This window comes from Triplophysa dalaica, chromosome 22 (assembly GCF_015846415.1).
Source record: "Triplophysa dalaica isolate WHDGS20190420 chromosome 22, ASM1584641v1, whole genome shotgun sequence".
NCBI classification, from domain to species: domain Eukaryota; kingdom Metazoa; phylum Chordata; class Actinopteri; order Cypriniformes; family Nemacheilidae; genus Triplophysa; species Triplophysa dalaica.
Window position 1 is genome coordinate 17765800 of NC_079563.1, and position 24858 is coordinate 17790657.

At 38.1% G+C, this 24858-nt stretch overlaps 1 protein-coding gene across 3 annotated transcripts; it reads right to left on the reverse strand.

The window, feature by feature from the left end:
- Window positions 1-254: 254 nt before the first annotated feature.
- Window positions 255-21643, reverse strand: rasgrf2a (Ras protein-specific guanine nucleotide-releasing factor 2a). Of its 3 annotated transcripts, none has more exons than XM_056736333.1 (28): window positions 20719-21643; window positions 16808-16914; window positions 15397-15544; window positions 15229-15318; window positions 14888-15141; window positions 14357-14436; window positions 14067-14260; window positions 13752-13861; window positions 12294-12412; window positions 11970-12130; window positions 11812-11878; window positions 11531-11667; window positions 10731-10813; window positions 10324-10572; window positions 9995-10087; window positions 8128-8525; window positions 7757-7882; window positions 7272-7361; window positions 7065-7171; window positions 4948-5060; window positions 4768-4828; window positions 4185-4288; window positions 3434-3518; window positions 2952-3149; window positions 2116-2195; window positions 1920-2037; window positions 1731-1799; window positions 255-1591 (listed from the first exon to the last, which is right to left on the reverse strand). In XM_056736333.1, exons 1-28 carry the CDS (start codon window positions 20995-20997, stop codon window positions 1493-1495), a joined length of 3819 nt encoding a protein of 1272 aa, XP_056592311.1. In that variant the 5' UTR covers window positions 20998-21643; the 3' UTR covers window positions 255-1492. The 3 variants fall into 3 exon arrangements, with proteins under 3 accessions (XP_056592311.1, XP_056592310.1, XP_056592312.1); XM_056736332.1 differs by having other exon boundaries at window positions 4185-4309; XM_056736334.1 differs by lacking the exon at window positions 9995-10087.
- Between the last annotated feature and the right edge of the window lie 3215 nt (window positions 21644-24858).

Sequence of the window (24858 nt, forward strand, 5' to 3'; positions counted from 1 at the left end):
GCTGTCCAGTTTGCCCTTGAGACCTGCCACCATGGTCCAACTTTCAGCACTGGCCGCCTCTAAATACAGAGCCTTAAAACCATCGTCACCTGTGGACTTAATGTACTTTCTTACATTTACATTTACAATTACTGATGTATCCATTTATCAAATAACATTTGATCAGAGATTTGTGCTCAAATACAGATGAAAAGACAGTTTTATTTCAGAAGTTTTAAAAACATACATGATGGATACATTTGTATGGAGTTTTTAACAAAACAGATGTCAAGAAACCGTGGATGAATTTAGTACATTTATAACAAAAACAACACAACAGTTCTTTCGTGACGATTTTACAGAAAACAAACCAATACACTAAAATTAAATAAATTTAAAGATGTTAAACTTAAAAACGAACACATTCCATAAATGTTTGCATTCATAAAACAATAACTTAATAATTTCTTTGTACAAAAAAAATGGGTGTGTTTTTTCTGAAAACAACCTGTAAACCGACAATGATTTTCTGTTTATGTCAAAGTAAACAATTTCATCTGCACTCACCAAAAACATTTTTTGGTACTGCGGTGTTATCATGGCATTCTTCGAAATTCATTTAAGGACCATGTACATACATACAAACATACATAAATATAGTGATCGTTGGGCAGATCTTTTTGAGTGTCATAAGAAGACCTACATAACCAAAGAATCGTCTGGTGTTAAACGTAAAGTAAAATTGAAGTTCCTATTTAAAATATGCAGCTATATTTAAATTCAGATTCATGCCTCAAAAACACTTCTACTGACAGAAACAAACATGCTCAATAAACAGATGCAGCTTCATTAATAAATGACTATAGTCAAACGGGTTTGATCTGGTAAACTATCAAGAGGCTTGGTAAAGCCATTCAACTCCAATAGATGGAGGTGTTGCCGCGACACGAGCAGAAGTTTGAAAGCGGAGGAATGATGGGGATTCTCGTTCAGAATAGGATCAGCCAGTTACAGGTAAACACTGTTCAGCCTCATTCAACACATATCACATATTCATATACATCAAAATATAGATTTATACACATACAAAACTTCTTAAATGTGATAGCAAAGGAATAATGGGTCTTCTAAAAACGTCATGAACATTCGGGGAAAACATTCGCAGATGCTGAAATGTATCATGCTAAAAATATTAGAACTGTACATAATATACAAATAGGCACATTTAAACCTGAGTTTACATCATTAGAATCATGATACCCAAATTATCTCAAACAACGTCCATTCCATGCACACATACATTCTGTGGTTTTAAATATGCAATGTTTTTAATATTCACATGTCAAAGCAGAAATATCACCTACGCAAGAGCGATATGGAGTTGAATTGTTGCTGTTTCCATACTGAACAGACTTCGCATCAGATGTATGGCTGGATTCCCACCAACTGGCCTGTTTCTATTTGATGTTAAAAGCTTCTCACTTCTGATATCTTTCTTCTGCAGTCATTATGTTTAGTTGAGGGGTGGGAGACGTGGCTCAATCTTCAGAGATAATTCATACAGCGTGTCTTCATCCATTACAAGAGTTTTGTCAAGAAGGTACTGCGTTACCTGAAAGAAACCAATCAAAACATCCGGTTTAAAAAGTTCCTTAAATAGTGACTGAAAAAGATATTCTGATTGTCTCTTTCGAGTAGAATGTAGTGTGAATTGGATTCGTCTTCTTTATGATGATAAAACGAGAGTGTACCTTAGGTTGAAGCTCGATCCTGTAGGGGGTCTGCTGAAACTGACGGATTTCTCTTATTATGTGTGAAATCTAAGACAAGAGAACATATTTGAGACTTTAAACCCTCTCACCCATGCATTTTAAAGAACCAAACACGACTTTCTACACAAAGCATCAAGCTTAAAAATTGTGTAGATGGAGGTGATTTACCATCCTCATTTTAGAGAAGTTGACTAGACCCTCCTCAGTGAAGTTCGGCGTTCCTTCCTCAATAAACGCCAGATCCGTCAGGTACATCCCCAGATACGGCACGCACGGAGGGTTACAACTACAAAACAACCATCACCCTGAATATTAACAAATAACAGTATTTCCATTCCTGTATTTTTTTACATTAAAAACTTACTTTTTCAGAGTTTCTCTCAGGTTCTTAAATCTCCCTTCAGATGAAACGATTTTCTGCAGTCTGTCCATGAGCGCTTTGGTCTGACAACAAAGAAAATCCTTGAATTTTTCTTTATACCTTTATCAACTTTAAAAACCAAGCAATGCAGTGTGGTAAATACAATTTTCTCTGCTGACGTGCTGACGTTGATGTGGGACATTTGATCATTGTGTGTGGGAATTTTCCAAACGTCATTTATGCCCTTGGCCGTTCCAAACTAAAGTGTACACCTCAACGTGAGCTCCGTTTGTGATCACGTGATTTTGGTTTACGAGTCCTCGCGACGTATTTTGAAGCAAATGTGGTGCTGGAATTTGACGATATCTACAAATTTAAGCACAATAATATAGTTTCAGTGTTTTACACAATTTTTCTCAGTGATAATTATGATTTAATATGGTTAAAATATAGTATGAGATCATTTAGATTATAGGAAAGTATGTTTAATATGTTTTATAATAGTAACTTTTTTTAAAGGTTTCATTTATCAAATGTTTTGGAGTGAAAAAACACGGAGAAATAAGACATAACGAGACAATATTTAACAATAATTTCTTTTCAACAACTGACCGCTGGATTTCGAGTGCACGTGGGCCGTTGCCAAGGTAACATTTGGCCAGTCGTTCCCTTTGTGAGACAGTGCCCTACATCCTTTAAAGAGTTCACATCAAGGGCTCAGCCCTTCTAAGGGAGAAGAGATGCTCACTTCCGTTTGGAAAAGACCTTATGTGTGTGTTCTGTTTCCACTGAAATGTTAAAAAGACCCTCATCGAGTGTGAGGTGATGTTTGAACGCACCTGTTTGCAGACCTTGGCCCATGTTTTCTTTAACCTGTAGATGGCGCTGCGGTTGAGGGCAGATGTGATCTCCAGGACACCGTTGTAGTTGTTTAGACAGCGGCATATGTCTGCCACGGCGAGCCACTTCTCGATGGATCCGGCTCTTGAGCTGACGTCTGCATGAGCCATGATCTCAGAAGCCACCAGATTACTCATCTGAAACCCAATACATATAAAAACAATATAACATCTCGATTGAACCTTCTTATGTTCTTGGCTTTTGCTGATTATTCCAAAGAAACAAATGGATTCTAAATCTTTTATCAAATGTCAATGAGTGCAGAGATTTCATCTCATGTGGCTACTCTGAAGATTTGTTTATTGAGTTCCTGGTTACTATATTCTATATTTGCATTCTTTCATCGCTCTGATGATTCATTTACTGTTATAGTATATGTGTAGGTGTGGTGAACGTGTGACTGTTTAGATGTGATTTTTACATCATTGAAGTGTTGACTGGTCTTCATGATGTACGGCGTTCTTTCGTTTTTGTCCGTCTTCATCCAGCCCTGACCGAGAAACTCTCTGGAAAGTCAAAGTTTGGTGAAGGACAACATGTTAAATCCATTAACCTGGAACCGTAAGTATAATGTTTTAAAACTCTTTCTTAATGTGAGAGAATAGAGTTAACGACACAACTACAGCCGTGGAAAAAAATTAAGAGATCATTTCAAAATAATTTTCAGGTTGTTTTATTTACAATGTATAGGTATGTGTTTAGGTAAAACAATCGGTTTTGTTTGTTCTGTGATCTACTAATATTTTTCACAGTGTTTTTCACAAATTTCTAATGAAAATATTGTTTCTACAGTATTTGCATTTATTTACAGAAAATAAAACTGGAGAAACAGGTGAAAATAACATTAAGTTTTTTTCAGACCTCAAATACCGCAAAGAAAATAAATTCATATTCACTCTTACAACAGTTATATTTCTACATCTATTTAGGGAAAAAAATAAGTTTTTTTTACAGTTTTGGACTGAAAAGACCACAGTGCTGATTTAATTGAAAATCTTAATGGTCTCTTATTTTGTTCCACAGTTGTATAACAATAAAGAGGAAGAGGAATGATAAAGAATCTCAAGCAAAATTCTGAGCTATTTTTTCAGCTATAATCCTAATTCTCAGTTTCGTTCCATTTTTTTATGAAAAATAAAGTATTCTGATGAAATAGAGTCATGAACACTCACTCGTATGGAATATTCCTGAACACTATATGATCCAACAGTGTGATCTGTTCAGCGACCTCCATGGCGGAGAGCGACTCGAAGCATTCTGACCTCGGACACTCGGACTGGAAAATAAACGCGACAGTCTGCGAGTCAATTAAACAACACAGCTCAACAAGCGTTCAAAGTTATTATTATTTGGTCTGTATAGTTTTATTAGACAGTATGGTGAAAAGATTCCAAAACGCAGTCCACTTGTGTATGTTTGAGATGAATACAGTCTTATCCAAGGATGCATTTTTATCTTTGTACTTATAACTATAGTATTTACTTGTTTTCACAATTTAGCAATACAGAATACAGAAAAAATAAGCAGTACCCAAAAACAAAAAATATCTATCTTAATATATGGCAAAATACAGAATGCAAAAAACGATAAATGCACTTTTATATTATGATGTTGGTTTCTGTTGTTGTGGGATGTTGGGTAGCCCCACATCTCATTGGTCAAATGTTATGCTGCACGTTGCGTGCGTATGGCAGAGGCGGAAAATATTTATATGTTGTGTCTAGTTTGTTGGAGGCGTGAACATGCTACACTCACCATCTGCACGATGTCTTCGATCTTAAGCTGCGAGTCGTCCTGGTCGTCTTGAGATAAAGCACTGAGGAAAAGCAGGAGCGTTATCCACCTGAGAGACGGTCAACTTATTTTTGACCAGACACAAATTATGCAACAGAAGCACACAAATGTGGATTGAATGATAATGTTTTCAGGCTTCACCTCAGTATGTTGGCTGTTGCCTTCCGTTCCTGAGGCATTAGATCAGGATCTCTCAGCACCTCCTCCAGGAGAGAAATCACGGCCGTCGTCAGCTCGGCGTTCATCTCGAAGTCCTGCAAATCACAGAAAAACACACGAGCTGAAGAAAAAGTGTGTGTTCATACAAATAAGCATTTTTCCCCCTTTTAAACCAAACTGATAGAAGACCTACCAATAAAATTTCATAATTATCTTATCATTCAATTGTTTTGTGAATATTCTCTCTCTCTCTCTACATACACTACCGGTCAAAAGTTTGTCTCATTCCTTATTTACATTTTTTCCACATTTAAATATAATAAATTAGGGATGTATCAATATGGATATCGTGTTATCGCAATAGCAAAATTGTCTTAATATTATCGTGGTCACATGGCTGTATGAAACGATAGGTCTTCAAGGCCTAACATAGAGAATGTTGGAAAAAATAATAGATGTTACCTTTGGCAAGGTCCATCAGATGCAATTATTTTATTTAATAAAAGGGATTTTACCCATATCAATGATAACTCATACCTCTATGCAACCATTATGATTCGTGGATAAAGAAAAGAGGCACGTTTCCAAGTCATCATTTGCCATTGAAAATACTGCAATCAATTTAACCCCGAGGTATTATCGTGCCGTGAGATTTTTGATATTGTTACATCCCTATAACAAACTCATCAAAACCATGGAATAACAGTTGTAGCTGTGAAAATTATGTCGTGATTAAAAACACTCAAAATAAATGAATACATTATATTTTTGTATCTTCACAGTAGACACCCTTTGCCTTCCACCTCTAAGATTCTTCAGTTCTCAATCTAGGATGCTTTTTAAACAGTACAGAAGGAATTTACATCTATGCTGGAACCTTATTGCCTGCTTTTTATTCATTATTTGGTTCAAGTAATCTATTTCAAACATCTTCCTAAAGAAAGAAATGAATATGTTGGAACCATTATATTTTATCTACACTAGTCATTTCAAACATTGAAACAGATTAAAAGGTTTTTAAGATCACAAGAAACATGTTTGTCAAAACTTTTGACCATCAGTGTTTATATACATATATATATATATATATATACATACACAATATTTCTACAATATACTCAACACTATAATGTTTTGGACAGAAGGTGAGAGATATATGTGGAAGATGGTGAGCCTGTCGTGTTGTGATGTTCTGGACACTCGAGCGACCCTCACGGGCCCTGCGGGGTCCGATGACATTAAGCTCAGACACTATTACTCTCAATGAAGGACTGCAGAGTACAGCAGGTGTGACAGAGACTCGACTGAGGAGGTGTGAGGATGCCACACATGAGCTGATTATTTACAGCTGCGGCTCTGTTAGAATCCAGTCACACACAGCAGGCCAAAAACAATGACAAACACTCAACATAAACTGCGTGTGAGTTCTTAGAAAAGAAAAATAAATAACTTCTAAAATTGAAGGAAACCACGTGTCCATTACTGACATCAAATGTCGTGTCTAAACAGACTCAAATGACTCGTTCCTTACTAAGAAGTTTGATCTATTAAAACAGTCCAATCAAAAAAAGATGTTATAGATACATTTCAATTTTGGATTTTAAAGACGTTTTTATATATTACAAAAAATAAACAGCAAGAAAAGTCTGAAGTTATATTCATGATATTTTCTTCTATGAATATACGAATAAACATCATCAAAAGAAAGAAAATATCCTTTGCTTTAGAAAAAAAACGTTTTAACCAAGATGTTTTAAAAAACACAATATTGAACAAAAGGCTGAGAAAATTGTGTTTTTGTTGAAGACTTTGTTCAGATCAGATTCAGAACGATGGTCAAAACAGACAGAACATTTGCTCACGTTCGATCTGTAGATGCCATACTCTTTCAAAATAACTGTGAATTAACAATGAAATTGATATGCAGAAGAACGCAATCTTGCCTTTGCCGGAGAAAGACTTAAAGAGACGATGACACTGGTTTTGCAGTTCTTATAATATTGTCCCTTTTGCATAACATGTCAAGGTCATGACCAACAAATCAGTCGGGAGCAGGAGAAACAACAGGACGGACTGGAAATGAAGAAAGTCACACAAACCTGTGAGTGTTTGGAAACCCAGTGACGCAGAACATTGAGCACTCGGTTGGTGGCGGCCCTGCGGATGAGGAACTCTTTGTCGTATGTTTTCTCCGAGTTGCCGAATCCTGAATGAGATCAAGAGAATAGTGTGAGATGACCTCCTCCTCACAGCTTCATCATAACTGAAGGCCGTGAAGCCGTCTGAGGGCATCAGTGTCGTCTGACCTAGTGGGCTGCCGTGTCCGGCCGCGGCCGTGGCGATGGCGAACGCGGAGGCCGGAGAGACGGAACAGCGGGAGCTGTCGGGAGACTGACCTATTCGAACGCAAGCAAATTAATGAGACGACAAACAACACAGAGGTGAGATATAAAAATATAAAAAGCTGTAGGTGAGGATGGGATCATTTCTTGTCTTTAGAAATCGGTTGACACAGCCTCTGAAAATGAAAAATCATGTGATGTATTCTCAACCAATTATTTTCAATGAAATGTTTAATAAATAACTTTACTTCAGCGCAGATGAATGACAGCGTGAACTATGCCATTGACATTTACTGTACATACAGAAGTCTTACGTGAGCAGATCACATAAAACGGACATATAAAACAGATATTTTTTTGATGCAGGAAACCTCGAGTAACAGTAAAGGCGGATTGTTGAATATTAAAGTCGATGTGTTGAATATATTAAAAGGCTTCTGTGATGGTACCTGCAGCCTGTCTGTACCGCAGGTGTCGTGGGGTGGATGGAGATCGGCAGGGCGACAGATCTCCAGTCTCACTCGACACGGGCGTCTCGGGAATGAACTTTTCCATTGACACTGACTCCAGAACAGCTGTCAGGACCATCAGACAATCTCAATGCTGTTTTGCTTTGGATCATTATGACTAAACACCGAGGGACGTGAATCCTCTCGTGGACTTTTTACGATTAACTGCATCGTATACGACACAAACAATGACAACATGTACATTCAGAAGAGTATCGTAATGAGTAAATGCATTCATATTCTTCTGAGGGGGTGAGTATGATGTGAAAGCACAGCAGATCAGACAATCTAGAGAGCGGTCTCCATCTTACCTCGCCGAATGCTCCTGCGCAGTTTCCCGCAAAAGGCGTCTATACGCGGCAGCTCCCCGCCCTCTTCAGGAGCCGAGGGTGCGAGTTCAGGTGAGCCGGGGCCCCGGCTGAGGTCCAGAGGGGCTTTGGTGGGTGGCGGGGAGGAGATGAGGGGGGTGTAGGTGGAAGTCGGGCTGCCGGCCGCAGACGAAGTGACCGTTGACAGGTCCAAAGCTCCACTCCTACAGCCCATGGCAGAACTGAGGGACAGTTTGCGGGCGTGGATGGGGGAAGCGGCGCGGGACGTGATGGATACGGGCGGGGGGGAGGAGAACTTGCGGGACAGCCGCGGGGATTTGTTATTTAGATGCTCTCCGCTCCAGGGGCCCTGGTTTGTGGCGAAGAAAAGTTCAAGGGACCTGAAGCATCCAGGTAAGACAGAAAGGTGTTAGTAAACGCACATCATCTAACAACCACCAATGTGTGTTGACAAGAAAGAAAACGTTAAGGTTGAAGGTGCATTCTGTAACTTTTTGTCAAATCTGTGTTTCTTTACCTTGCACTGATTCACAACAGTGAGCTTATAATAACAATTTATCATTTGATCTGTCGTGTCAGACTTCAATACAGGTAAAGATAAGTACATATACTGTATACCTCTATCTTTTGAATCATTTGTATTGTATCCAATATTTTTTTTACTGTTTATTAAGTCAAAAATGTTTCTGGTTTCCTACCTACGTTTATGTTTTTAAGGGATTTGGATAAAAAGCATCTGCTAAATGTAAATGCAAATGTATAAAAAAAAGTACGTACAGTAAACTGCAATTCCACGATTTGAACAGAGGTGGCAATAGAGAGGCAAAAGATACACAACTGCAGCTTTAAGATAAAAAAAACCTGAGGACTTCATTCCTATAAGCATGAAATATGATTTCCTTATACAATGCAAAATTCCAGGCCCTAAGTTTCTTATTGTAACACACATTTAAAGGCCAATAAAAGAGATTAATGTTCATCAAACCATCTCCCAGCCCAACCAAGAATTAATAGAAATGATGCTGCAAAAGCGTCTCGTGTGGACCTCAAGATGAAAATTATTTAAAGGGATAGTTCACCCAAAAAGAACAATTCTGTCATCATTTATTGAGTTCTGCAGAAATAAAAAATATTTTTGGGGGGAACTGTCCTGAAAACAAGATATTTCTTAGCGTTTGCATATTTTTTTTTTAACATGGTCGAGTGTGCTTTGGTTTCAACGTGACGCACAACTGCAATATCAAACTGTATGAATCAATACACAACTGTTTTTTTCACATGAAATATCTGTTTCTTTCAAGTGGGCGCTTCATAGAGAGAATAATCAACAGTGTGGAACAGTCACTTTATGTAAATGTGGCTCACAATATCAGGCTTTTCATCTCTGTCTCTGTCAGCAGAAGTTATTTACATAAACACCTCATTTACTGTAAAGTTACAGTCTGTTTAATATGAACATCTCGCAGGTAGTGGAAAACATAGATATGTATATGTAGATGCCACATTTCGATCGCTCCAAAAGAGTCCACATTTCGTTTGCTTTTGGACTGTGATAATTTTAATTTCTTGTTGTATTGTGTTGGTTTAGCAAATATAATGTTTGCGAATACACAACAGCACATTACTGATAAATGTGTGTAACAGTTCCAGACACACAGTGTGTTCACGGACCTTTCCAAACTGGTGGGTGATCTATGGAAACAATGATGAGGCATCTATGTATATAATCTCTGGTGGAAAATGCCGTGAAAAACGAAATGATGTTTTTGAGGTTTAAATGAAATGGAAATGTATGTAAATAAACAGGTAAAATGAAACGAGAGTGAGTCACAGACGAGAGATGAGTTACTTGGACTGGTCCAGCGCGAGTCTCGTGATCTTCAGACTGTAGTCTGGACAGATGGAGGAGATGGACAAACGGTCGGATGAATGATACTGAACCCTGTGAGTGACAGCAGGGGAGGAAACAAGAGGATCGTGGGAAGTAGAGGATCGAGGGAACACTGTGAGTTTCGGGGGACCACAATTAGTACACAAAGATGGATGTAAACGTTGTAATATGCGTGTGTCGGTGTACAAAATAAGAAAGCAAAAGGGAAACCTGTTTAAAAACAGTCATTACCGACATGCTTCAAATAATAGATCAACGTTAAACCGTTCAAACATGGCCGCTCTCACCTCACGGGTATAGACGTGAAGGGTTTCTTGTAGATGTCAGCCAGTTTGTCCATTACCACGGTGGCGGTGGTGAAGATGCGATACGTGTGCAGGAAGGTGTTCAGGAAGTCGATGGACAGAAAGCGCAGGTCGGTCAGGCGCTCCAGGAGTCTCTCAACGCTGGCGTAACGGATCTGTGGGACCTTACAGGAGTTCAGAGTCTTGCTGAAGCAGATGTCAACATCGTCCTTGTGCAGCCGGGCATCAGACCTGTGGATTGCATTCATGGATGAGTTTATTTCACTAAAGAGGCGTGATAAAACGACAAATACGTTTAATAAATGTCATTTAAGGTCAAGTCAAGTCAGGTTTTTTTATAGCTCTTTTTACAATTTTCATTGTTACTGTATGTAAGTGATGTATCGTACTTGATCATGTGAGGAACGGTGACTTTAGAGTTTTCTTCGAACACGCTGGTCATCAAGCCGTTACAGTGAATGTTGTCAATGCACTAAAACAGGGAAAAATATGCAAAATCAGTCACTATCTGATCAGTCAATCATTCAGTCACTATTTTCATTGTAAATGTGCAAATCTGAGCAAAGGAGGAAAAGGGGACACAAAGTGAACAATTTAGCAAATACATTTATAGATTAAAATGTAGCCATTTTTTATGTTCAAGAATTATAACAAAAATATTCAACAATCATAATATGAAATATTAAAAATTATTACAAGTCAACAGCCAAAATGTGTAGTAGATATATTTTGTTTTTTATTTGAATGATAGATTTTTAAATAATATATATATATATATATTTAGTTTAATTTTTCATCGTTTCTATATATTTTAATTTTGCAATAAACGTTTATTTATTTCTATTTTAGTTAATTATTTACTTTCAATAAATGTAAAAAAAATTGATTTAAAATTTTTACTATAATAACCCTAACGGATTTCTAAAACAGACAGTTCAAACTAAAATACCCAAAGAAACCGTTTCTGTAAAATCTACTTAATTTGTTTATATCAATGCAAATATTTTCTAAACTTCCGCTATAGCTCAACTGTTAGAGCATGTCATTAACAACACACTAAGGCCATGAGTTTAAATCACAGGTAATGCACGTACCGACAAAGTCTGAATACACAGTAAATGGCTTGATGTTAAAAAACGATGCACAAACATCCCTTAAGCGTTGGCTTTCCATTAACCACGTGTGTTACCTGGCTGATGTCGCTGGTCCAGGCGGCTTTCTCCTGTCGAGACGGGGCGAGCAGAGCCACAGAAAATGATGGACCGTCAGCAGGTTCGACCACGATTTTAAACTCGAGATGGTTAAATCCCTGACCGGTAGAATAATCTGAAGAACACATGGACAGCTTTAAACTCAACTCATTATATAAAAAAGTATGTTTTAATGTGTATTTTGATAGGGTTCATGTGCTAGTCCAACAACTCTGGTCTTTGATGTGTGATTTATTTCAGGGTTAAGCGTTACACTTACAGTCTTCATCATTGCCGTCCAGCTCCTCAATCAGAGCACACTCGATCAGAGACAGCGTTCCTCCCTGCTGTATTTGAGAAGGATGGACGATACTCACTTATAAAGCCATGACACAAATCAGCGATGAAAAACTCTGATGGAAAACTTTATTTGCTCACTTTGAGCAGGTGCAGTTTTCCGCTGGAGGTCCGGGTGCAGATGAGGAAGTGTTTGGTAAACAGGAAACACTGCCGTTCACCTTCCTTTTTGAGAGACAGTGAACCCAGACGCACCTTACTGAGTTTCCCCTTCTCAACAGACGGCAGCTGGACGAGAGACCCTGCAAAATAAACGGACAGATTTAACCAAATAAATAACTTTTTTTTCAATTCAATGAATGAGCGGATAAATAAACAGATCCAGGTCACGAGTTCCAATGAGTTTCATGTTTTTTACCTTCTAAACCAGATTGTAAGAATGGCAAAAAATGAAATATATCTCACCCTGCCGTACAAACGTCTGACTGGTGTCGAGCAAAATGTCACAACCTTCCACGATCATCCGCTCGATGGCCAGATTCTTACGGATGTTTTCTGTGTCGCTCACCTCATCGTGCATCATCCTGAGAACAAACAATAAACAATCATCCCGGATAACAAAAATGTTCATTTCTGTTTTAAGTGGTCCACTAACAACCTAAGAAAAATGTTTTTTAGAATGTTTATAAAATGGCCTTTTAATGTTACTCCAAGAAAGGTTTTGATCACTTTGAAGAACGTCATGAAAACGTTCCCTATCAACAAACCAAATGATCCGTGAAAACAAACTCCATCTGTGTTGATGTTTACGTGGCTGGATAAATGATCGTTGAACCCAACGCGAATAGGTCAACATTACACGCTGACTTGTTGAAATGATGATTATCTTCATAAATGTTAATGATGTTGTTTGCATTCACAGGCAGGCGTGTTCTCCTCAAGAGAGCGTTCACTGTGAACTCACACAGAGCTTCATATGAAAGAACTGTGGTTACTGAAGCAAAACTAAAGTTAATGTGAGGTTACCATGGTCGTAACCATGTTTCCTTGGTTTTGTTTGTAGTAAAACTGTGATTAATTTTCGTATGGAGTGAAAGGTTTTCTTAAAAGCTTCCAGTGGGATAAAAGCATAAAGATCCAATTTGATCCTGAGAAAATTAATAATACATGAGAATTGCATTAACAGAAAATGTAGGAATAAAAACACTTTAATAATATGTAATTCCCTTAATATCACCTGTGTGCTGCTTGGTAAAATAAAATAAAATACTGATCTAAAAAACATGTTACTAAACGTTTATTCTCCAAAGAAGAACATAGAAACTCAGGAACCTGAGGAACAAGATTCTTTACTGAATCTAAAAAAAACATTTTATGATGTTCATTATTTACACGCCCTCTTGTCACCTGCAGAAAACAAATAAAATATTTTGACCAATTTCATTAAAAGAGAACCGTTGGTCCCCATTGACTTGCACTGGCTTTGTGTCCATACAATAGAAGTCAATGGGGACCAACGGTTTTAGGTTCCCAACATTTTTCAAAATATCTTCTTTCGTGTTTTGCAGTAGAAAAAAATCACACAGGTTTAAAATGACAACAGGGTGAGTAAATGTTGACCGAATTTTCATTTTGAAGGTGAATAATTCCTATAATATATAATATTACCACAACCAGGCAAGTTTTCATAAAACGACAAAAATGTAATGATCTTGTTTAAAAGAAACTTATTCTTCCGCCATGCTATGTAGTTCTGCAGAATAGCACAATGGTTGCCAGGCAACAAAGACGCAGCATCACAGTAATACTGATGTAATGCGGTCACAGGTGTATGTTTCTAGAGTCATTTATGTGGCTTAACCAATCAGAATCAAGGACAAAACCATCTGTTTTCTAAAACGCAGAATTCAGTCAGATACGTACTTGGATAGTTCCTCCAGTTTGGATCTGGCGAATTCCAGACTCTTGCGCTCCACATGCTCGTGAGGCGTGTGCGCGAGGAGCTCGTGAAGTGTGATGATGTATCGGGGGATCTGGACCAATAATAATCATTAAACCGGAATTCAATACAACAGAAATAGCCTGTGCTCGTCTACAGAAAGCCATACTGCTATAGTACATGTCATATATTCATGAAATACACAGATGACCCACTACCATCATGTGTGATAATGTATCCCACAATGCATTGCCATCATATGTAATTTATACTCTCATTATTTAGAGATCAGAGTTCACCTGAAACATGGGGTACGTGAGGAAGGTTTCCAGCATTCTGCCCTCACAGGCAGCGTTTGCTTCGTACTGCTTCAGCAGTTTGTCGAAGTCTCGGTTCTGTTTGCAGTTGGCCAGAACCTGCAGGCTGTACTGATGGTTCCGCACAAACTCCTGATAAATGTTCAGCATTGGCAGCAAGATGTCAAACAGATCAGCTGAAAACAGACACGTATGAGAGATTCAAGAACTGGAAAATATAAGATAACTTTTACGAACACACAAGCCAAGACATGCATCAAGAACAATCTCACCTAAAACTAATGTTGGCCAGTTGGCTATACGTGCCTTCAAGCCTTGATGGAAAATCTCGTGAAGAAACATGATGGTTTCGCTGGGATATAAAGAAAAATACACAGAAAAAAACAGAGAAGTAAACAATCACTTTCTAGTCAATTCGTGATTCTTTAAAAACGTAGGGGGGTAGTTCCCGCAAAAACGAAAATTCTTTCATCATTTATTCACCCTCATGAGTTTCTTTCTTCTGCAGAACACACAAGAAGATATTTTGAAGAACGTTGGTAACCAATAATGGACCACAATGTCAAAACCATTGAGACATTTCTCCAAATATATTCTTTTCATATACAGGTTTAAAACCACATGAGGGTGAATAAAGGATGACAGAATTTTTAAGTAGTTTTTAAATAAATGATGTTTGGGAGGGACTTAAAGTTAAGAGTATTTCTTAATTAAATATGCAAATCTTTCACCATTGTAAGAATCAGACATTTCCATTAAGATCACCTTCATTGCTCACAGGCATGAACGAGCAGAATAATCACCTATTGAGGAAGATACTGCTGACATCATCGTGGCTGATGGTGGGCTTTTTGGAGCTGGCGGCCATTCGGAGCGGCCGCAGGAAGCAGTTGACGAGGATGGAGAGCTGATGGACGTACTCCGTCTCGGCCTCAACCATGTTAAAGACGATCTGGTTTCTCTTCCTCATGCTCTCGGCATGAGGCGAGCAGATATAGTCCTGCACGATGGTCTTCCACTTCCTCCGACAGAGCCAACCGCGCATGAAACTCTGCACCTGCGAAACAAAGAGGGGAGATGCTCACGCCCTACAGCTCTGCAGAAACATGTTTCTTTTATTCGTCACCCAACGCGTGACAAATACCTTCTTGATTTTCTTGATGTCTGGATCTTCCTCCTCCTGGTTGGACTGATAGATTAACATCCTCTCCTTGGCTTTATTTACAGCAACAATCTGTGAGAACATCAGAGCGGTTTTAATTGGAGGAACAGGAGATGCAAGTGGAAGAAGGTGGTGAAGATGAGCTCTGACCTCTCCCTTCAGTCTCTCGATCTCTGTATCTTGATCTTCCAGTTGTGTCCTCAGCTGATTGGCCGCCACCTTCTCGGTCTCCATGATCTGCACCAGATGGATGTACTTCTGCATGAGAACTTCCCGCTCGATGATGAGATCAGAGTAACTGCCGACGACAGACAGAAAAATCTGAGCTAAATAAACCAACAAGTGACAGAAATGTTGAAGTTTACATTGAGATCTGAGTCCATGCTTTGAGAAACTGCTGAGATCCATCCTGAAACTCTAGAGGAGACACTTGCGAGAGTATACAGTTAATTTTCTCGGAAGAAACATCAGAAATATTGAAATATCTAAACACCTAGATTCACAGATGTTAGAGAGAGATGAAGAGATAGATAGACAAACAGATAGACAGATGTATGGATAGACATATAGATTGACAGACAATAGAGAATGACATAAGAATAGACAGATAGGTAAGCAGACAGACAGGCAGACAGACAGAAAGATGTATGAATAGACAGATAGATTAAAAGACATGTAAGCAGGCAGACAGAAAGACATATGAATAGACAGATAGACAGACAGACAAAAAATAAATTTTAAAATACAGACAGACAAAGCTTATGAATTGACAGATAGACAGACAGACAGACATATAAACAGACAGACAGACAGATAATACATTTAAATATACCGCTGTCTGTCTATTCACACAATTTTCTGTCTGTCAATTTATAAGTCTTGTCTGTTTGTCTATTTATACATCTTATCTGTCTGTCTGTCTATTTATATGTCTCTCTGTTTGTCTGTCTGTCTATTCATACATCTGTCTGTGTGTCTGTCTGTCTATCAATGTCTGTCAATTCAGACGTATGAAAGACTGCCAGAAGTACTGATAGACAGACAGATTGACAAACAGAGGCATAGAAAGACAGACACACAGAGAGATGTATGAATAGACAGACAAACAGAGAGATGACAAATAGACATACAGGCAGACAAAACGTATGAATTTGACAGACAGACAGACAGACAGACAGATAAAAAGAAAGACAGGTGTATCAATAGACAGACACACATTCAGAAAGGCAGACAGATGTATAACTAGACAGATAGACAGACAAATGTATGAAAAGACATAGACAGACAGAGAGAAAGAAAGATAGAAAGACAGATAGATAACAGACAATAGATACAACAGTTAATACAATAAATGAAATTGCTACAATAAATACAAACTTATTGTCTAATAAAGACTTCAGTGTGACATTTTATAGTGATTGTGTTTGTAATGTCTGTCCTGTGAGAAAGGACATTATTGTGCATGAAACAGAACCTAGCAAAAGCATGCATCTTCTGAAACTGCTCTTATTGATCCGTACACAGAGGAGAGAAGACAAACGTTTGTGATTTGTAGCCCTACCTGGTCTGCTGAATGGCCTCCACCCACTCGCTACAGTCTGAATCTTCCTCTGTCCGCAGTTCCAGAGGTTTCTGTCCATCGTGACCGAAGATCACCAGGAAATAAAGCTGAAGACACGAAACCATCCGTCATGCAGTACAGTCAACAGATCATCATACAGCATCACATATGGCCAGCAGCATTAAAACTGACCTAAATCCAGCACAACAGCAGCCGGCAGCATGACTGACACGCATTTATTACAAACAAGTGACAGTGTGACTAATTCAGCGCTGAAATCACACACAACCAGCCAATCAAATCATACCAATACTGATATAACTGTATCGCTGGCAAACTACTTTATGAATGAGAAGCTGTTTTTGTATTTTGAGCCTTTTGGTACCAACAGTTTTTTTTACTTGTGGTTGAATCGTGTGGGACAATTTGTGCAGTTACCACATATTCACCCTAGTCTTACTTTTATAACCATAGTTTAACCTTGATATTTGTAGTAAAACTATGGTAACATAAATATCATTAATCTTATTAATATTATCAAATAAATATTCTAAAAATATAAACGAATATAAAATAAATGTGATCAAATCCCTCAATATCAGATTTGCACTACAGGGTTTTTGCAGCAAATCATTTTTTATAAATGATATTATCACAATATCTAGAGAAATTATTTCTCATATAAATATAATATAAATTTCAGGAAATTTACCTTTAAATTGTTTATTTTGTGTTTCCTCTTTTGGGCAAAGTAATCACACAAATATTAATGATATAAATGAATATATCAATAACGGAGATATTCATTTCATGGTTATTGCCAAAACACTGGTTTACTTTTAACATCCTACTACGTTTTCACTACAATAAAACTATAGAACATTTTCTAAGAGTCTAAAGATGAATCTAAGAAGCACAAGTCAAAAGAAAAACTGAACAAAAATGTAATAATATTTTGCAAAAAGTAAAGGAAGTCTGTGATTAAGATTTTCTTGCTTTTTTCTGACATCACATTCAAACTTATGACCCGGACGTGTTTCTTCACAGTTTTTTTTATACAAATCATAGAGGAACGATACAGAGAGACGAGTGTGTTTCATTGGACACAGGCTTAAGGGCTCGCTTGTGTTTTCCTGATGCACGGCTGGTGTGTGTGTGTGTGATTATGTAACCACAGAGATGTCTCTTAATGCGCTTCAGCCTCAGGCCTCGTTTAAACTCAACTCTAACAATAGACTCGACCGCTCTACACATACATCTGAATGTGCTTCACCAACCCACAAAACTACCATCTCTCCACACAACCCCATCCATCGCATCTTCATTGCCTCACACACAACGCTTACTGACGGCTCGGACTTCACACAGACATCTGTGCTGTTCGCATAATTATCTCCTCTATTTCACAAGCATTGTTGTTGTCAAGTCGTGCACCGTGGACTTGATGTCGTGCAACTTGCGCAACATTTTTAAGCAAGTGCTACAAGCATAATACAGCGCCACTTGAACATGACATCAAACCTGATCGCCATGGCAACACAAGTCACCGACTCGCTGGCGAGCATATTTCATTTGCATCTTAATCTTGATCAGGTTTGCTTAAAGAGGAAGATAAAACTGCTGCATAGGCAAAACCCCAGCACGGGGAAATATCGGTCAATGGGATCGTGCCATTCTCATAACGCTAATAATCCATTAGCATGACATTAATATGGCTCGAAATGGATTAACAAAAGTTTGCAAACTGTAATGTTGGATTGCATTTGAAAGCATGGAAGATTAATTGTAATTTCATTCCAAACTAAACGCAGCCACTTCATGCAGATTTGTTTGCTAATAAATGAGCGTTTTAAATATGCAGGTTACTTTGCACATCACATTATCCTGTGTAATTGAGTTGGCCCAGAAATCAAAGCACAATTGAATATGCTTTTAAAATGCCGTTCGAGCGCTCTGAAGCTGTATGAATTGCTCCTTCGTGCAGCCAAGCGACGCAGTAATGCAGCAACACTGCGATGAGCGCAACCAAATCCCTGTGCTGCAACACAGTATATACATGCAACAGAACAAATGGTCAGAAAAAATAATAACGGTAAAAATAATGCATGCAAATGAGAAACACTGCATTAAGAAAATGTAAGCAAATAATTTAGAAACAAAAAAAAGAGAAAATATTTTTGCAGCAGGAGACGGCAGAACATGTTTTAGATCCAACAGAGAATGTGTTTGTAAGCTCAGAGATGTGTGCTGTGGGTTTCCACATCTCTTATAACATAAGTGTGACATGTGTGTATATAGCACCTACAGATGTAACACATGATTAACATAAAACACAATCGCAGTTTTAACCTTTCAAGCCTGTCAAATCCATCAGAACAATCAGAAAACATAAACCATTTTTCTAGATCTGCTTTGATTTCATGAAAATGAAGCACATATTAAAATGTATATTATATTTTAACTGCAGATAATCCATAATTGTAATACATAAAAAATGTAATGAAAGAATTTTTTTTTTTTAATAATTAATAATTATATATATATATATATTATAATCGAATTAATTATAAATATTACTGTAAAAAATAATATATTCATTTTTCTATATATGGAATGAAATATGACCTGGTCAGGTTTTCCACAGGATCAGTGAGAATTATGATTCAGATTGCAGATTCAGCATCATGGGCTCAAAAAACCCCACAAAACTCACTGCTGCTCATTAGGCCGCTCATGAAACGCCGACCTCACACGTGTTGGATTGATGTCTGTCGTGGTGATGAGGGGCTTTCAGGTCTCGTGTGGTATAAACTCACAGCCGAGGATCAGAATATATATCTGCTTCATACGCAGAACATGAGAGCATAATCTGCAGAATGCTGCTTAATGCGACCACAGACTCCAAGACATGTCGGTTTATTGTTCGCTTATTTTTATCAAAGTATTAATTCAACATTCAACTATGAATTTCCAAAATTACTATAGTTAACAAAGATTGCATCCACAAAGAGTGACTTCTGGTTAATTATATATTTCACAAGCATTATGAATTATACGGTACGGTATCTACAGATGTTTCTATAGCTTTTCAGGTGTGCAACATAACATTAAAAGGCTCTGATATTAACAGGTTTTCTGTACTCATTACAAATGTGTTAAAGCTTGACATAAAGGTTTGTTATGCAAACTGTGAAGAAAGAAGCAGAATGTGTAAACTTGATAATGGGATGATATTTATATTTAGTCTCCCAGATGTATTTGATTCATTTCAAAAACATCTGATGAAGACCTTAAAACATTATATGTATGTATATTACAATATAAAGATATTTACTGTGGTTCTTGATCAATAAACTCTAATGACTGCTACATTTTACACTAACAGGCAGGTGGAGACTGGGTAACTATGGTCTGCTTGTTAATATGGTTGCTAAGGTAAAGAGTAATTCAATTGTTTTATATTTAAACAATCATTTATGTCTAAATTTACATGTTGTTGCTTAACGAGAAGTTTTGCCTTTTATTTTTGCAGACACTCTTAAAAGGCTGTCAAAAAGGGCCATGTTGTCACAAAGGGTCAACAGGTGCTCAGTCGTAAACTTTTTCGTGAATATGGTGTAAATGTTCCACACCTTTTTGGTCGAGTCTTTGGGGTATGAGCCTGAACCGAAACTGACTTTCATAAAACGAACCATCACTCTGAGATTATTCACTAGGGCAAAAAGTCCCAGTCGCCCCAGTAGACTGCTCCACTGCGTTTACAGGGACAGACGCGCTCGTAAACAAAAGCAAACACGTGGCTCTCTCCTCCACAATTTCAAACTGAAACATTGACATCATTTATTTGGCTGCAAATCTAACATTTAATTCAACATGTGTCTTCAATAACGAAACTAAAGTCAGATACACACCTGCTGTTTATCCGAAGTCTCCTTTCCATTGGTTGACACCTTTGGAGCTGGAACCCTCTCGCAGGTGCATCCCTCCAGCAGATAAATCCCAGAAGGCCTGGCGCTCTGCTCGTTCTCAAAGTAGAAGAGAATATTCTGGTGAAGCGCGAAGTATTTCTCGTTCCAGCGGCTGTTTTCCGCCGCTTTTTTACTCAGATAGCCGCGCTTGACGCCGTCTTTACGCGCCACCGTGGACAGATAGAGCGCGTGTCCCTCATTGTAGCGCACGCTCTTCTGCATCTTCACAGCCCGGGGTGTCACACTGAGCCCATCGCCTTCACACACTGACGGTCACACACTGAGAGGAAGATGGTGTGAAGTTCAGCCCAGCGCGCGCCGCCGCTGAGCGTCAAGGGGATTCCACTCGCGCGTGAAGCGTAATTACGCACGGGGATGGAGAAGCGCGCTACCAGAAAGGCGTATATAACACACGAAAAGCTAGTTCAAGACGTCAAAAGGGACAGATAAATAAACGTACGCCCTAAATTGCGTGCAGAGACGTAAAACAAAAATAGATCCGGTCAACAGACGGTACAACAAAATCACGACCGAGATCAGCGTTAATCGGCTTTCACATCAACTTAAAGAGACAGATCTATTTACCCCCACAATCTCTATTTACCACCCGCAATCTCTGTTTACCCCGCTATTAGAGAGAAAAGTCTGATAAATCCTTCCCGTAAGCCTTCGAGATGAGTTTTGCGCTTTTACGCACCGGTGTTTTGGGAGCGCGTAACCCAACAGAAAGTATTCACGCTATCGCCATCTTTGTTCGACTTTTTAAACACTTGCTTTTGAAAATCGTCAAGATTTCCTAGTAACGAGAATGGTTTCCAAGCGCGAGGCAGCGGTGCGCGTTTTTAACGTTTGCGGAGCTGATGATGAAACGCATCTCAACATGTCCCTCAAGTGGCGTTCATGAGTCGATTCATTTTAGTGTATCGGTTCTTTCGGACGGTTCATTCTAATGAATCTGTTAATAGAAAAAGATTCAGTCATTCGTTGATCCTGCGCTTGAACCCCAACCACACACTGACTGTTAATCCAAGAGGAGCCTGCGATATTCCCTCACCGTTACGCTTTCATAATATTCAGTAGATCTTGTGCAAACATGTATTTGTTCAACACGGTGGCAAGATTTAGTTTTATCATAAGTGGTAGTAATGGTCAAACGGTATAAATATTAGGATTTCTGCCCCCTGGTGATGAATGTTTGAACTATTAATGAACCGAGCTATGTTCTTACTGCAATGCGAAATGTTGCCGCACCTGTTGATAGATGACCATAAAACTAAATATCCATGTGTATATCACTATTTAATGAATCTACATTCAAAAACAATGTGATTGATTGGAACTATTAGTTCAGTAACTGGAACTATTATAAATATATATATTTATTTTCATAATAACAGCATGGAATCAAGCAATGTAATATTTGCAGTTTTCTTGAAAGCTGTTCTAAATTCATCTCCTCCTTCTGGCTGTACATCTGATTCTCCTCCTACAAAGATCTGATCCTACAGAGTAAGAACGGATACCAGACGCCCACTTGAAATCAACCTCTGCGTTTCATGACAGAGCAGGAAAAAAAGAAAGCTTTGAGAAGTATTTGAGAACATGCATCCTTCACTATTGTTAAGTGCTAGCTTGGATTTATAGATTCAACGAACCTTTTTCTAAACAATACTATCTGTATATCTGCTGGATGCATCAATCACATGTTGCAAAGAAAGAGAAAATGTATCCTAAACATCTGCAATATTTCTGATAGCCATTGGACTATAAGAGCACAAAAATCAGGAAATCAGGGAAAAAAAGATCAAACCGACATCATGTGGGCCTAAGCCAGAACACGGACCGCAATCCTGATTGAGTGTTAATGAGACACAAATGTCTGTGATGGTTTAGTATCAAATCAGATGCGGTCACGACGGCGTTTAATGTGAGACTAAGTTCAAACAGAAAGAGAACACAAAACCTGAAAATTACAAATTTTATAATCACATATACAAAATCATAGCACAAACCACGCAAACCTCAATTTGATGTCAAATTCTTTTGAGATAAAGAAAAATGGAACTGGTGGTTGACTAAATAATACCTCCTAAAGATATGTCATCCTCCTCTTTCAGATAAAGGCATGGGCAGTCCTGTCGGATTATAGTGGATTACTGATTTGTCTGTCTGTCCCAAAATAGCGGCATACTCATAAATCTAGAAATTGGTATTTTGGCAATCTGTTTGCAGATGTTTTGTTTTAAAACAAATGCGAATGGACTGAAGAACAAAGATCACAGAATGAACCATGTGAAAAGGTATTGCCAAGACAAAAATGGAAACTAAATGGAACTAACTCAATAAATAATAAAGAAATAAAACACATAAATTATAATTAGAAGTGTTCCAAATAAAAAGTCATGTCCCTAACCAAATCAAGAATGTGCTACAAATCTCCAGAAGGACAAGACCAAAATCAATAGGTCATTTTTTGTTGTTTGCTGCAGAAGCTATCACTTAGCAACTGCATGGCAACGTCCGAGCAACCACCCACACCATCCCAACATCATGGCGTTGAGCATTGCATCACTCCCCATTCAAAATTTCTAAATGCGTCAGCTGCAAAATCAATCTGTGACAGGCGCTTGCTGACTACTAATGGAGATAAAACGTCCCTAATGAAACTCAGTTTACTGGACCAAAATTGCACGTGATGTTCTGAAGCAGTTGCCATGGCAACCATTAAACAATTCGACTGGGCACGTGAAGCGGGTTCAGGGTTGCTAGTAACAACAGCTACATGTGGCCTTTATAACGAAGCTTCACGTTCATAGAGGACAAATAAGAAACCTTTCATTCAATTATTGTAGGAACAAAAGAAAGAAATGTTATCTAAAAAAGGAAAAGCCGTCCCTCAGTTTTTGCAGATTTAAGCAGTTAATTTCATCATGACAATAAAGACTGTTCCACGAGTGCATTATAAGTACATCATAAATATTTTATATTGCTTAGTTTATATTGACACTTTAAGATAATAACGTCAGTTCAACAGCATTAACAGATTTTTTGTGTACATTGACTGTATTTATTACACACACACAACATCTATCGGAATTACAATATTTTAATAATTTCCATGAGAAAAAGCTAGAAACAAGCTAAATCACACTAAACGTCAAGACTATTCCTCTTGGACGGTTTATTTCTTGGCTCGGTTTGGTGCAAAAACAAATACCTGTGTTGCTCTCAGCATCAGGAGTTCACAGCCAGTGCAGCCAAACCTGCGCACAAGACACAAACACAGTTTCTTTATTTCGCTGGTTGTCATGGAGATGGCATTGCTCAAAAACTACGCCATCTCACCTTCAAATCAACCTGACGACAGCACTCATCACATGCGTAAGGTGGCCGCTGGATCAGAAGCAGCATAGATGGATCAGCGTCATGTTCTTTCAGTTGCTTCCTGTCTGAAACACACTTCATTATTTTCAACAGGACTAATCGTGAGACATTTTTCAGTCAAGTGACCCTTAACCTTTTTAATATTAGTGTGGCCAGGTGAATTTCATGAAGTCTGTAAAGATAAAAAATTAAGAAATAAAAAACAAGAATACATGCACTATATAGCAGGGGTTCTCAACCTTTTTGTTTCCGAGAGCCCTCTCCTCCATTGTATTCAACAATAATCCCAAATTGTATTATAAAGCCTCCCTCCCACTCACAAAAAACAATTTATACTACACAATTAAATATGTTAGAGCGCCACAATAACATGAAAAAATATTTTCGATAGAAAAATTGCCAAATGGTAAGAAATATCCTGTTTTTTTGTTTTTAAAAATGTATTTCAACACACATTTTTTCACATTTTAAGAGAATAGTTATCTCAAGGCCTCCTGGACAGTCAGTTCGGCCCCCTTCTGAGAGCCACAACTGTACAGTATACTACATATTCTATATTATGAGGGATACTAATGCTTATAATGTCTCAAAATAAAATGTCAAATCATCAACACTTTATGTGACGTGTGTGTAATGCATCATAACAGTAGCTTTACTCTACTAATAATGCTTTGTAATGCGCCTTATAATCTCTCACAA

Excerpts from the sequence above, each read along its gene's own strand:
- rasgrf2a (XM_056736332.1), bottom strand. The coding sequence starts at position 20,997 with ATGCAGAAGAGCGTGCGCTACAATGAGGGACACGCGCTCTATCTGTCC. Across the intron at positions 4,310-4,767 it reads TCGAAGACATCGTGCAGATG|ACTGTCGCGTTTATTTTCCA; the intron begins GTGAGTGTAGCA and ends ATTGACTCGCAG. Across the intron at positions 1,800-1,919 it reads ACTTCTCTAAAATGAGGATG|ATTTCACACATAATAAGAGA; the intron begins GTAAATCACCTC and ends CTCTTGTCTTAG.